Below are 14,969 nucleotides of genomic sequence, written 5' to 3' on the forward strand. Positions count from 1 at the left end.
ATTATTACAGACATTCTAAGGATCTCTGATGGGACTGGAGAGATGGCTCAGCGGTTAAGAGCACTGACTGCTCTTCCAGAGGTCCCGAGCACAAATCCCAGCAGCCACATGGTGGCTCACAAGCATCTGTAATGGGATCTGATTCCCTCATCTGGTCCTTGTGCCCAAGAAGAAGGTGATGGTGTCCTATGTCCCAATACCCACTTTCTTCCCCTCAATCCAGACCCTCTTTCGGCTTGCATTATCCCGTGGCATCACACGTGGCATTATGGGATACAATGAGAATCTGAGAGGATTCCACATTTCGAGAACTTTCAGGGAAGTATGTTATAATTGTTATTAGCTATTAACCTTTTATGGCGCTTGATTTATAAAGTAAACATCCTAGGTGCTGGGAAGATGGCTCAGAGGTTAAGCACGCTTACTGCTCTTCCAGAGGATCCAAGATCCATCTCTTATCTATACTGGTTGACTGTCGGCGTTAGAAGGTGCGTCATTTAATGTGCAGTTCGAACTGCTACCATAGTCTTTGATGTCAGTGTTCTGTTGATATTAGGAAAAACTATTCTCCATACACCACCTGCAATACATCCCTCCTCCCCCGCTCCTATACCCCCCTCCCGCAGGAACGGAAGCTGACTTAGGCCAACCGTTTTTTTTTTTTTTCCCCGCCTCTGGGCCCCGCCCATCTCACCCCAACCTCTGCAGCTGTCATGGCGGCCTGGCGGTTAAGTTTGTGCGCTCGCAGTCTTTTCGCGATTCGAGGGCTGCAGGCTGCCCCACTTCGCTGGAAATCCAGCTCCTCCAGGGCTGTTATCGCCCGGTCCGCTGTGCCCAGTAAGAAGCAGCGGGAAGAACCGACCATAGAGTGGATGGAGGACCCAGAGCCCGAGGATGAAAACGTGTACTTGAAGAACCCAAACTTCCACGGTTACGACGACGACCCCAACATGGATGTCTGGAATATGCAGGCCGTCTTCTTCTTTGGTTTTTCCATCGCCCTGGTCCTTGGCACTACCTTTGTGGCTTATGTGCCCGACTACAGGATGCTCGAGTGGGCCCACCGGGAAGCTATGATGCTGGTGAAATACCGAGAAGCCAATGGGCTCCCCCTCATGGAATCCAACCGGTTTGACCCCAGCAAGATCAACCTGCTGGACAATAACTGAGCCAGGCTAAAGCAGCGCTACCCGCCCACTCCCTGCCTGTTTTCCTGCTCACTCCCCAGAGAATCTACCAAACATGTTGAAAGAGTGTTACTCCAGCTAGGCCTGTCAGTTATTTGGCTAAGGGACCACACCTCAGGAAGACTGATTCACCTAAAACTATGCTGAAGAGATGAGAGGAACAATTATTTCCTTTACGAGATAATGCATTTCCCTTTGCAGAAACTCTGTCCTGGATCTAGTCACCTGTGGGGCCTCCACCTTGTAGTCTGCTCACTACACGGAGGCCTAAGTTACAAAACATAGCAGTTTCATTTTCCCTTCTTTTGAATACTTGCAAATGTCTGGACTTTTTTTTTTTTTTTTAATTTCTCTTGATGTTCTGGGCACCTGGCTTCCTTTGTATCCCCCTCTTCTGCTTCTGCCGTGGGGCTGCTTGGACAACCTCCATTACTAACTTCATGCCTAACCCAAAAAGGCGTGGCTTTCTCTTCTCCGTATTTCTTCTGGGTTTTCAGGTTGCTTGGCCCCACTATGTTTCTTTTAAACTCTAATTAAATGATTCTTAAGCTTCCCTCTGAATTATATTTTTGTAAGGGTTGTATATGTACATACATGCGTCTGTGTGTGGGTATATGTGAGTGCAGATGGGAACGGGGTGGGGGTGGGGCGGGTGGATGCAGAGGCCTCAGATCGTCTGCAGCTGGAGTTGGGAACAGAACTTGGGTCTTCTACATGAGCTGAATGCCCTTCCATTGAGCCACCTCTCCAGCTATGCTCTTTTAATGAACTCAAAGAGGGGCCCCTAGTTTCCCTGGTAACAGAATTACCACTTAGGGAGAAGTCATCGGGCAGCCATTTTAGATGCAACAAGTTTGGCTAGACTCCTAGGCATTGTTAGTCCTGAGAAAGACAGCTCCACAATTGTGAGCCATGTGTGAAGCGAGTCATAATACTGACCAGGATGGACTTTGGTCCCTCTGGATACCCGGGAGGGGCTTGGATTCATGTTTGCCTTAAATAGGCAAACCCTACAATTTTGCATTTCTCTCCAAGTCCAATCAGGAATAACCGTACATCCTGAGGTATTTCCTGCCTGTGAACCTCCCGCCCACATATGGTTAAACACAACTGCTGCAGATGGGTCAAACAAACTTGTTTACCGGAGTCATAAGCATGTGGCTTGTTATTTTCCATGAACTACCACTCCCAGCATCCCAGGGAGTTTGTCCTTGGGCAGGTGGGGCTTACAGGTTGACTTTGGTGCTTAGAGTGAGAAAGAAATTTATCTATCTATCTATCTATCTATCTATCTATCTATCTATCTATCTATCTATCTATCTGTATAGATATATATTTTACTAGCAAAGTTAAACATGACTCCAATCTTGTAAAACTTTATGTAAATATTTTAACCTCTCCACCTGGTAAGACTTATTTCTCCTAATTACCTCCCCCATTCCACTGTGGCCTGCCCCAGCATTCACAGTGCTTGCCGGTCTAGACCAACCACTCTCAGTCTGGGAGAGGCATATCAGATAACCTGCAAATCAGGTATTTACCACTCATAACAGTAGCGAAATGAGTTATGAAGCAGCAACGAAATACTTCTGTGGTTGGAGGTCACCACAACATGAGGAACTGAATTAAAGGGCCACAGCATTTAGAAGATTGAGAACTACTGGCCTAGACATACATAACTCTTCCCCGTTTCTTCATTTCCATTGAACGGATTATTTTTAAGTTAGCCAATCAAGAAAGACTATGGATGCCATTAACACAGCCACTGGTGATAAGATAGTCTCCTCTTTCCTATACAATAAAGATTGACTAAAGCCAAGGCCCTGAAGTACTAGCCGGCCCAGACTGGTTCTGGAGTGTCCTCTTTACAAAAAGAAAATGGTTTGCCAAATGACTTTCATTTTATTCCTGTGGGTTTTTTGACTTTGGGTTTATTTTTAATATTAATTTAATGCACATGAATACACTGTAGCTATCTTCAGACACACCAGAAGAGGGCATCAGATCTCATTACAGATGGTTGTGAGCCACCATGTGGTTGCTGGGAATTGAACTCAGGACCTCTGGAAGAGCAGTCAGTGCTCTTAACCGCTGAGCCATCTCTCCAGCCATTTGTTTGTTTGTTTGTTGTTGTTTGCTTTTTTTGGACATGGAGATTATTGTGTTTTTCCAACATAGGGAATAGGTTGAGTGCAAATACCTAGGTCCTGAAATCAGAACTGTGGGATGAGTTTTGCCTTCCTTGAACTAGGTATGGATAACTGTGAGACCCAAAGTTAGCCTGTAAGGACCACCTGCCCAAAGACCAGGTACCTTCCTGGAATGCTGGGAGCTGTAGTTCTTGAAGAATAAAGCCACATGGGAAAGTAGGGTGGCCATGTGGTTTTGTCCTTAAAAGCCCCTACAAACCATGTTTTGTTGCCACTTAGCTGGAAATTCCAGAGCGTGAGTCTCACCAAACTCCATCCTGGTCAGTATTTAAAGCTTGCTTCAAATTTGACCCAAAATTCTGGATTATAGAACTGGTTTTTCATTTACAAACCTCAGGATTAATATTTGGCAGCCCCAGCAAGATAGAAAGATCATCCTAACCCCAAATTCTGGAGGCCTCCTTTTTGGTAAGTCATAGAATCCCTTTTCTCTTCTTTTTCCCCCTCTTCCTTCTTCCTTTCCTCCCTTCCTTCCTTCCTTCTTTCTCTGGCACTTTCTGTCTGGTTTCTGGATTCTGGTTTCTGGGGTACCTTATCTGGGAATGGGAAGGACTGATGAGTTTATATTCAGAGCAATGTCCCTTGGCCCACTGGTTCACTGGTTGTTACTGGGGAGTTCAGCCAGAGTCACAACTTTTTTTTTTCCTCTGACCTACCACAAAAAACACTCTAGTGACCCCAGGGGCCAATACACTCAGCATACCAAAGAGGCACTCCACAGTTGTGTTCTTAGGCCGTGCTTCAACGCCTAACCTGCATTTCATAACACTGGGGCAAGCTGAGTGTTTGGACAGGCCCTGCAGGGGTTCGGGAGCTGAGCAAACTTGAAAAGGCCCAGGCGTTGATGGGTTCCTAGCATTTGGGTTCTGAGGAGAGGATTTTTAAAATATTGGGCTCCAGGGACTGGAGAGATGGCTCAGTGGTTAGGAGCACTGACTGCTCTTCCAGAGGTCCTGAGTTCAAATCCTAGCAATCACATGGTGGCTCACAACCATCTGTAATGGGGTCCGATGCTCGATTCTGGTGTGTCTGAAGACAGCTACAGGGTACTCATATACATAAATTAATAATCCTTCAAAGAAAATAATAAAACAAAACATTGGGCTCCTATTTTGTTATGGAAGTTTCTCTTGGTCATACTGGTGGGTCTCTGAAGCAGAGGACCATGACGGTTAGGTATGGTCTCCTGTGTTCTGTTGTGCTTTGGCTCTCTGTTTACCCACTGTCACTCTGACTCTGTCTTGTCCCTGGCAACAGGACTAATATACTCCTCCAGAGCTCACTCCTGAAAGTCATGGAGCTTTTGGGATTCAATGGCAGTATGGGTTGGGTGCAGAATGCAATTCTTGGGACCAGTGGGCAGCTTGGAAAAACCCAGGGTCCTTATAGGGAAGCTGGCAGGCAGCCTGCTACAGCCCACACAAATTAATTTCTGTAACTGGCTACCAAGGCATCGCTCCCCCTTGAATCTGGAGTATTGGAGGAGGTAAGGGAAATTGTGTCTGCTGTTGGGAATGTATGAATGTGGCCGCTTCATGTTTGGTTTTGACTCATCTTGAATGTGTGAGCTTACTGTGTCGTTTCTTTTTCTGCCAGCCGTGAGGGCTCAGAATTTATCTCTGGGCCTTCCGCCCACTGGATCTATGTATAATGGATTCAAATCGCATCTGGGTAGAGACAATACTCGTTTTATGCTCTTCTCTTTTATTTAAAAATGGCTCTGAAATATCGTGGTGGGTTTTTGTTTCCCAGACCCAGACATGCTTTTAAAGCCTCTGTGTCTGGAGTCAAGAGGATTGGGGGGCGAGGGGGAGCAGAACAGCTAAAGGGATTGTTAACCTCTAAGTTTTTTGGGTCTGGTTAAAACTTTGCAATATCGGGGCTAGAGAGATGGTTCAGTGGTTAAGAGCACCGACTGCTCTTCCAGAGGTTCTGAGTTCAATTCCCAGCAACCACATGGTGGCTCACAACCATCTGTAATGAGATCTGGTGCCCTCTTCTGGTGTGTCTGAAGACAGCTGCAGTGTACTCATAAAAATAAAATTAAAAAAAAAAACAAAAAACAATGCTCGTTTAATGAGGTATTAAAGCCATGCCTCCATGCACGGATGTTCAATGATGACCCTTGCTGGCAGCCACTTTGTAACGTTAGTGTCACCCAGGTCGTATTCTGTTTTAGAGACATTAAATGTTGGGACTTGGTTTTGCCTCATACGGACTATGGTGGTGCCCTGTGTCTTCACTCTTAAAATGAAAAAAGGTTCTTTGTTTCAGATCTTGTAGGAACACACAGTTGAGAGGTTCTTTAAGAGGAAACTTCTTTAAGAGGAAATTTTAGAGTTTTACCAAAAACTTAAATAAAAAAAGAAAAACCTAGATATTTTTAAGGAACAAAATTTTTAAATATTTAGGTTTATAAGGCCAAGGGACATTTTATAAGATATTTATGCTAATAGGTGATCTCAATAAGTCCACAAGTAGAAGGCTAAGCATTAGGGCTACAGCTATAAGCACCAAACATTAAACACCAGAGACCATGGCATTCCTGTCTTATGACACAGCAAAACAATGACATAATCTGGCAAAGGGTTGGGAAGAGCGGTTCTCAGCCTATGGGTTGCAACCCTTTGGGGTCAAAAAACCCTTTCAGAGGGGTACCCTAGGGTTGCCTGCATGTTGGATGTTTGCATTACAATTCATAGCAGTGGGAAAAGTGCAGCTGAAGTGTTGCAAGGAGAGCTATGTTACGGTTTAGGTCACATCGTTGGATAAGTGGAGAATTGGCCAAGAGAATGTCTCTCCTTACCCAAGGTCTATTCAGGCTTAAAATGTATGGCTAACCACCTTGCTTTTTTTTTTTTTTTTCTTCTTTTTTTTTTCGGAGCTGGGGACCGAACCCAGGGCCTTGTGCTTGCTAGGCAAGCGCTCTACCGCTGAGCTAAATCCCCAACCCCACCACCTTGCTTTAACAAAAGTAAGCTGTAGCTATTTTGGTAAACTGAGTCATACAAGAAACTGTTATATTCTATAATGGTACATTATGTGAGGACCAGGAAAATAAAGCTACTGCATTCATGAAACGATTTCTGTTAAACTGTTAACGATGATTGAGCTTTAGTAGGTTCAGGACTATACTTGGAGCCATGCAGAGTGCTTAACGTAATTAATTACAGAAGGAAAGCTTTATTTACCCTCATGTATATGATTTCAAGGTATAGTCTAAAGCAAGTAACTAGAAGAGAAAAAGGAAAAAAAAAAACAAGCAAGTGTTGTTTCGCTCAGATATGCTTAGCAGATAATAGTCTTCAAACCTGGTAACACTAACCACTGGGCAAGACTGCCCCAATGCCTCACCTGCTGCCAGGATTCAGCCCAAACTGTGGACAAGCAGGACACTGGGGAGTTGGTTGCCTCACGTTGCCTAGACAAAGTAAGGTCAACCTCCCCCCAACCCTCATGTTCCTCTTCCACAAGAGCCTCTCCTTGGTGGCTGAGGACTGATGCTGTCCTAGGACTGATGTCCCCAATGCCACGGAGAACACAAGAGCCTGGGATGATTGTATAGGTAACAACTATGTACTAGTCTCTGTCAGTGACACATAGGCCATTCGGATTGTACTCCTTGCTATGACTTATCCTTCTCAGGTCTCTGATGGTGTTGACAACCAGGCCACTGAAGCTTTGTCAGCTCGGCAGCACAGGCAACCAGCTCTTCCCCCAGGGCTGCAGCTGACGTGTTAATTCATTCAAAACTACTAGGTCTCTTGTTAAGAAAAGGCAGGCAGGTGTGCTTTGCTAAGGTGCTTCAAGTCACAGCAAAGCAGGTTTCAGGTGTGACTTTCCACTGAGGAAACATGTTTCCATAATGTCTCAGCAGTGACTACTTGCTTCTCTGTCTGGTAAATGATTAGATGGAAAGAAAAAGGTTTAGAGTCCATGCGAGCTCTGCGGGTCTAAGAAACTGTCCTATGGCATTTAAAGGTCTGAAAATCTAAAAGTCTAAGATCCCAAGGGCCCTCAGAAAATAATTTAAGATGTATAAATACAAGTTGTAAAGGTATAAACAATTGGTTGGGGATTTAGCTCAGTGGTAGAGCGCTTGCCTAGCAAACGCAAGGCCCTGGGTTCGGTCCCCAGGTCCGAAAAAAAGAAAAAAGAAAAAAAAAAGGTATAAACAATTATTTAAAGTTTATAAAAATGGGGGTTGGGGATTTAGCTCAGTGGTAGAGGGCTTGCCTAGGAAGCGCAAGGCCCTGGGTTCGATCCCCAGCTCCGAAAAAAAAAGAACCAAAAAAAAAAAAAGTTTATAAAAATGGGGGGGGGGATTTCAGATTTCTTTCCTGTCTATGCCACTGTAATACTAAGATTTCAAAAGTTCCAAGTTTTAACACCGACCAGTGGAATCCTGCTAGGCTGGTAGAGCGCAGACTACTTACTATTCAATCGCAAGCTCGAGATTTTAAGTTTCCTCTGGTCATCTTCTAAATATAGACTTAAAGATGCTTCTCATTGGACTAAAAACATATATCCACCTCTCTGGACAAAGGAATACATCGTTCAAACTTTTTAACCCAAAGGGTTTTTTTGTTTTGTTTTTGTTTGTTGTTTGTTTGTTTTTTGGCTAGGAATCAGAGGCATGAGTCTACTCCAGCTAGGTTACAATGTGGGTATCTTCGTTTGGGTTTCCATTGTTGTAAACTGACACCATGACCAAGGCAACTCTTTTTTTTTTTTTTTTTTTGGTTCTTTTTTTTGTTCTTTTTTTCGGAGCTGGGGACCGAACCCAGGGCCTTGCGCTTCCTAGGTAAGCGCTCTACCGCTGAGCTAAATCCCCAGCCCTCCAAGGCAACTCTTAATAAGGACAACATTTAATTGGGGCTGGGTTACAGGTTCAGAGGTTCAGTCCATTATCACCAAGGCGGGAGCATGGCAGAATTCAGGCAGGCATGGTGCAGGAGTTGCTGAGAGTTCTACATCTTCATCTGAAGGCAGCCAGAAGACTAACTAGGAGGCAGCTCTCTCAAAGCCCACCCCACAGTGGCACGCGTCCCTCGGCGAGGCCACACCTACTCCGAAAAGGCCACACCCATTAATAGTGCCACCCTCTGGCCCATGCATATTGAAACTACCACAAGTGGTAATGCTAATATAGCTAGAAACTTTAATCTCTTTTTGTAAAAATTCATGTAAGCTTCAGGGAGTCATAAGACCTGGATCTACCTGTCACAGGTCAAATGGACTCCAGATAAGTGCAGCCTCAGTTTCCCCACCTGTCTAGTCCCGAAAGGATGGAATCTCTCCCCTGTCCCCTGGCCTTGAGACTCCTCCCCTTTGTCAATTACTAGAACTATGGGCCTGAAAGTTCCAAATGTAGAGTTTTCTTTTAAGTTCCTAAGTTTTAACTTTACCCTAGTCTATATTATCTCAGTAGATTTCCACTTGGCTGAGAGAAATCATTCAGGGATCACCTGTGGACTGCAAACTGCTGCGCTCTGGGCTTGGCTGAAAGTCTCTGGAAACCATCTAGCCTATGTGGTTGGCCCCTGTCTCTTCAGCTGGATCAGCTAACCAGATTCTTCTGGAGAATGCCCCATTGTCTGAAACCCTTCCCAGCCTTTCACTAGCTTCCAGCCTTCCCAAGTCCTGAAAACTATGCCCTAGTTTCAGCTGGAAGCAGTTACAAAGGAGAGAATGCCTTGCACACCCTCCCTCCCACCCCCACACTCCAGCAGGCTGAAAAGCTAAGTCAAAGGGAAACGCCCTGGCAGAGGGGACAAAATGGCCCACAATGTAAATCGACACACCAGGAAAGCAGGCCCAGACCTATCAACTGATAGATTCATTGACTGAAACAGTTCTACACTAGGATTCGGCACTTGGCCTGGTTTATGCAGAATGAAGAGGTGGTATGTGGCTTTAAGTGAAAATTGTTATTTCTGTATGAGCCTGTAGTAGGTTGTACAGGGTTATTCCTGATTGGTTGAATAAAGATGCCTACAGCCGATAGCTGGGCAGAATTGAGATAGGCGGGGTTTAGGGTTTGGGGGCTTGGGGTCTGGGGATAACCACAAGGAGGAGAGAGAGGGTTGGAGAGAGGAGAAGATACCATGGGTAAGAATCTTGAAATTAGGGCAACGAAGGCTGGCCAATTGGAGCTAAGAGCAGCCCAGACGGTGGAACGTGACAAGTCCTGTTGTGGAGTTATGGCAGGGAAATAGACATAATAGATGGAAGATAGATATCTAGTGCTGACTAAGGCTTACGAAGGTTGTATGTGTCTTTTATCTGGGAACTGAATGGCTGAGGCAGGGTAGAAACCCCAGATTGAGACTAAGTATTTTCTACAACACAATCCATTTGGAATTTTAATAAGAGACTTGAGATGACTGGTGCCCCATTTATTTCCAGGCTCCTTCTGGGTAGTAACTCTGATGTCAGCCATCATAGATTCCTTGGCCATTCTGCTCCTGCTGGTTACTGTTGGCTCTCACATCACTGATACTAATAACCAAATGGTAGTTCATGTCTGGACACCATGAAAATGATGGTTATTAGATTCCATATGAATAAGTACTTATCATACAGTCAAGGATTTGACCCAGGATACAACTTACGGAGGGAATTTAAGTTAACCTGTGAGCTGCACTGGCCCAAGCACCAAATAACTCCCTGGAATGCTGGGAGATGTAGTTCTTGAAAAACAAAGCCACATGGGAAAATACAATGGCCATATGATTTTGCCCTAAAATGCCATACAGCATTGTTTCCACTTAGCTGGGAATTCTAGAGGGTGGTCTTAACCAAAGTCCACCCTAATAACTATTTAATTAAAGCTTGCTTCGAATTTGGTTCAAAATTATGGTTTTTCTCTTGTGAATTTCAAGATTAACACAATTTTCTACAAAGATAAAGTCTCTTTCCCTAAACAGCGTGCATATCCCTCCGGTTTAGATCTTTGGTGAACTGTACCTTTTGGACTTGAGTAGAGGGCTCTGGAAATCCTCTCCTTTCCTACGCAGCAAGGATGACTTTGAACTCCTGATTATCATGCCTTCTGGGCCAAAAGCTGAGATTATAAACTCTCGCCACCAACCTAACCTTTTGTTTTTCTTTTCTTTTTCCACAGGATCTTGCTATACACTCTTGGCTGGCCTACACTCCTCCTTCCCTTGCCTCTGAAGCAATGTGATTATTGGTCGGTCACTGTGGCCATCAATAAGTTCGTTTTATTAATGTTTTTCCCATTGCAGTTCACCATAACCCTTCAGGAATCAAGCCATTGAAACCCAGATGCGGAATGACTTGTCCCGAGGCACAAACCTGTGTTCGAGCAATCCCTGAGACTTCCAGTATGTCCCTTTAAGAGGAAGGTTTGTCCTTGGCAACTGGTACTCAGATAGGGCTCTGGGGAAACCCTAGGGGAAAAAAAAGGAACAAGACTGGGGGAGGGGAAGACTGGCCAGTGGGTGACTTTGATAACCAGAGCAAGGCAGGACTATAGGCCAAGGATCTGTAACTTCAGCTTGACGAGATGGGATCTTTTGGGTCAAGATACAAGACTTAGGGTCCATGGTAAGTGCTGTCCATGTATGGTCTGTGTGGCATGGCTCCTACAAGGAGGGTTTCTCTCATGCATTCCTGTTCCTTTAAATGTCCTGCTTTCTCCTGGCTGCTGGCTGTTATTTCAAGGCAATACATTAACAAGTGCAAAGGATTTGGAGGCTAGGCATGGTTGTAAATGCCTTAGGTCCCAGCACTTTGGAGACTGAGGCAATTAAATGAGTTCAAAGGCAGCCTAATCTACAGAGAGTGTTCTAGGACAGCCAAAGCTTACAGAGTGAGACCCTGTCTGAAAAAACCCACAAAGATAAAACTAGTTTAAAATCTTTTTTATGTACAAATGGTTTGCTTGATTGAATATATATGTGTATCATGTGTGTGCCTAGTGCCTGTAGAAGTCAGGTGGTGGCTTCGGGTCCCCTAGAACTAGAAGTTGTTGTAAGCCTCCATATAAATGTTTGATCCTGGGTCCTCTGCAAAAGCAACGAGTGCTCTTAACCACGGAGCCACCTCTCTAGCCCTAAGATAATATATTTTTTTTAAGTAATAATTTAGGGGCCACCAACCTTCTTTTTGAGACCTGGAGTATGACTTTTTAAGGGTGGACACTCAAGCCTGAAGGGGCTGAGACTGTTCATGACTCTTCTTGGTGACCTTGAACAGGTGGATGTTTTCAGTCACTTCCTCTTATTAGAAGCTGTTAACAGGGTTAGCAGGGTTCCCAGAGTTAGCCTAGGAAGAGTGCAGAGCAGGGAAGCCATGGACTTGCAAAGGCTCTTTGCAAGACCAGCTGCCAATCAGTGGAGTGGGTGGGTCTTTTGGGTTATTTTTTTCTTTTACAATGCACGGTGTTTGCATGGTCTCCCAATCGGGCAGTCTACTGAAGTTAAACAAGGGCTTAGTGCGCATGCTTAGATGGTGTTTGCTGGAGTGGAGGCTGTTGCTGGGTTGTCTCTGGTCCCCTTGGGACATCTTCAGCCAGTGGGGACAAAATAGATCTCTATGGATCAAAACGCAGCCTTGCAGTACTGGATGGAACATGTGACCAAGCACTGCTCAGACTGGGTCTGGACAGATCTTAGAGACAACAGATACATTTGTCTGCCACAGATGAACATGAGGCCTAGGGAGGCCTTAACCAAGGTCTCAGTGTCAAATGTTCAATCTAAATCCAAAGGAATTCCAGTCCAGAGGGGTTTTGTTTCTGCATTTACTTATGTATTTATTATTGTTGTATATGCTAATGTAAGGTGGTGCATGTGTGATAGGGCACATGTATGGAGGTCTGAGGACAACTTTGTGGAATTAGAATCGTCCGTCATTCCAGTTTTAAAGTTGGTTCCGGGGATGAACTCTGGTCTCAGGGTTATAAGCAAGAACCGTGCAGAAGGGCCCCGACCTGGTAAGCATCTCAGTGACCACAGAGGGTGTTCGTTTACATGACCTACCCAATTCAACCTTAGTCCTTGTTGATACCCAGGGAGGTACTGGTGGAACTGTAGGGGGAAAAATGTACCCTTAGCAGGTGCTGAGCTTCCCTGGGGAGAGGAGGAAGGGGATCCGGCCTGGACTAGATGTGAGCTGAGGAACAGTGGTTGCCAAATGGCTGAGTAACAGAGTGACAGACAGGGTCCAGCTCTTGCATCAAGGCTTGGAGGTTGGGACAAGTTTCAGTTGGGCATTGCTAAAATGGGGCCAAAGAGCTTGGCTGTTATCCACTGAGGCTCTTCAAAGTCAGCAGCGGGGCTCACAGGATCCCAGCAAGCCTTGGGATTTGGCTGAGGACTGGGGTGCCATGCGCGTCCATAGCGCCGCCTGGTGGGCATGTTCTCCCTGCAGTACAAACATCTCACTAGAAAGAGGGCGGCATTGTCCACCAGGACTTGTTCCTAGGCTCACCAGGGCATTCCCTTCAGCAGTGTGACAGGTCTCTGCTGGGTTCTTGGTCTATTCTATCCAGTGTGTTTACATTCTCTCTCTCTCTTCTCTCTCTCTCTCTCTCTCTCTCTCTCTCTCTCTCTCTCTCTCTCTCAAGCGTTACTGCCATTATAACCTATTATGGTCTAAATGGCCTTGTTCTGTAGATCAGGCTGGTCCATACTTTGTGACAATTTTTCTGCCTCAGCCTCCCAAGTGTTGGGATTGTGAGCAAGGCATGTGCCCTACAGGACAGGTTCCATGTGAAGAGCAACCTGGCACAAATTTTGTTTTGAAAGAAAACAAAACCCTGAGAAGTCGAAGCATACCTCTTAAATCAAACTTAGGCTTAGCGAAGCTGATAGAGGCAGCACGACTGGCCCTGTGGTCCCTGAGGACCACCATTGTTGTTTGATTAGATTTATTTTATATATGAATACACTGTCGCTGTCTTCACACACACCAGAAGAGGGCATCAGATCCCATTACAGATGGTTGTGAGCCACCATGTAGTTCCTGGGAACTGACCTCAGGTCCTCTGGAAGAGCAGTCAGTGCTCTTAGCCGCTGAGCCATCTCTCCCTCCTCTGGTCATTGTTCTAAAGAGGCTCCTACGTGCCTCGCCCCTGTGCGGCTCCACCCCCACACAGCTGCTCACTCCCGGCTCGGCAGCTGTGCTCTCCTCCTCAGCTCCTTCAGTATTTTTTCTGGTTCAGCTGCCTGGAATGAGCTCCCTGCTCCGTCTAAGCTCTGCACCATGTAGGTCTCAAGTAGGTACCCCATCCTCAGAGAAGCCTCTTCAAATCTCTTCCCATCCTGGCCCCCTCACACACCGTGTTGTCATCCGGCATTATCATTTAAGGTTCTCCTGGTGCCCGTGTTTGTCCCCCAGTTTTCCCCACAGTATGAGTCCTGACTGGACAGGGTCTCACCTTCCCTACCGGGTGCTGTTCTTGAGCACAGAGCCCAGTCCTGCTTTGCAGTGGTCCTCAGGGAAATGGCTAGGGGATGAAGGGTCCCCAGTCTAGAGTTCAAAGGGGACACTAAGGTTGAATGAATTTACCCCAGATCTGACTGGCCATTTGTCTCAAACCCTAAGGGTGTAAACCTGTTTTCTGTCATTTTTTCCTCCAGAAGCTGGTGGCTCTACTCAGCACAGGACTGGCCTGTGCATGGTTCTGGTTTAAGGAAAGCCACAGCCAATGGCTGTGGAAGGCTTATCTTAGTAACCTGAAGTTTACTGAGCATGCAATCTGTGCTAAGCACTGTGTACCCTACAAGGTGGGTAGCCTGGGCGGTTGGTTATCTGAGTAGGGATCTCCAAAACTCCTGCCTAGTGTGTTCTTAGGAAGCAGGTGTGTCAGGCAAAACCATATGTCCTCTGCCTCGTAGAAACCAGCACACTGGAAAGACTCCACACCTCAGCGATGACATCTGAGAATATGGCCCAGATTCAAAGGCGGCTTTGCCACCTACCACCTGGATGTTTCTCTGCCTTTGTTTCCTCTTGTGTAATGGGTCCAATCCCCACCCTTGGGCTGTTGGGAAAGAACTGCCACAGGTCTGGCCTACTGGATTTTGCATACAGCCAGCTAGGTTGCACAGCTGGGAATACCAGGGAAGTCTCCAGAAAGTTGACCAGCAACCACAGTGCTTGTTCAGCACCAGAGATGAAACTAGAGGCAAACACTTGCTGCTTCATGAGGTCAGATGCCCCTCACAGGAGTACTGTCCCTGGAGTCCAGCTGTGGCTTGTTGACTGTCGCACTCCCTCACAGGAGGGTTGGGGAGGGGCCACTGGACACTCTGCAGAGCACTCACTCTTCCCGGCTAGCTGAGTGGAATTCTGCTCATTGTGACCTTGGGGTCGGAGTATGTAGGCTTTGAAGGACTAAAAGGGGGGGGGCTCCCCATCTATGCCGTGATGGGAAAGCCAGCGAGCATGCTGGGGGTGTGTGTGGCTGCTTAGGGCCATTACACTGCTCTCTGTAACACCTATGGCTCTATGAACAGCCTGATAATAAACTCAATCTCCAGGGTGACCTTTGGTAGAATAGAATTTTGGTTTGTCACTGGGACCTTATAAGGAGAGGTCT

General features: G+C 46.0%; 1 protein-coding gene and 1 long non-coding RNA gene across 3 annotated transcripts; both read left to right on the plus strand.

The window, feature by feature from the left end:
• Positions 1-713: 713 nt before the first annotated feature.
• LOC116890154 (NADH dehydrogenase [ubiquinone] 1 beta subcomplex subunit 11, mitochondrial-like) lies at positions 714-1,506 on the plus strand. The gene has a single exon (XM_032890887.1). The coding sequence runs from the start codon at positions 714-716 to the stop codon at positions 1,167-1,169; it is 456 nt and encodes a 151-aa protein (XP_032746778.1). The 3' UTR covers positions 1,170-1,506.
• Positions 1,507-9,357: 7,851 nt separating this feature from the next.
• LOC116914155 lies at positions 9,358-14,915 on the plus strand. Of its 2 annotated transcripts, XR_004389710.1 has the most exons (3): positions 9,358-10,969; positions 14,008-14,154; positions 14,266-14,915. It is a non-coding gene; the product is annotated as an uncharacterized LOC116914155 (long non-coding RNA). The 2 variants fall into 2 exon arrangements; XR_004389709.1 differs by having other exon boundaries at positions 14,008-14,915.
• Positions 14,916-14,969: the final 54 nt, after the last annotated feature.

This window comes from Rattus rattus, chromosome 1, assembly GCF_011064425.1.
Source record: "Rattus rattus isolate New Zealand chromosome 1, Rrattus_CSIRO_v1, whole genome shotgun sequence".
Classification (NCBI taxonomy): Eukaryota; Metazoa; Chordata; class Mammalia; order Rodentia; family Muridae; genus Rattus; species Rattus rattus.

Bases quoted from the DNA above. Each gene is read 5' to 3' on its own strand.
- LOC116890154 (XM_032890887.1), top strand. From the start codon at position 714: ATGGCGGCCTGGCGGTTAAGTTTGTGCGCTCGCAGTCTTTTCGCGATT.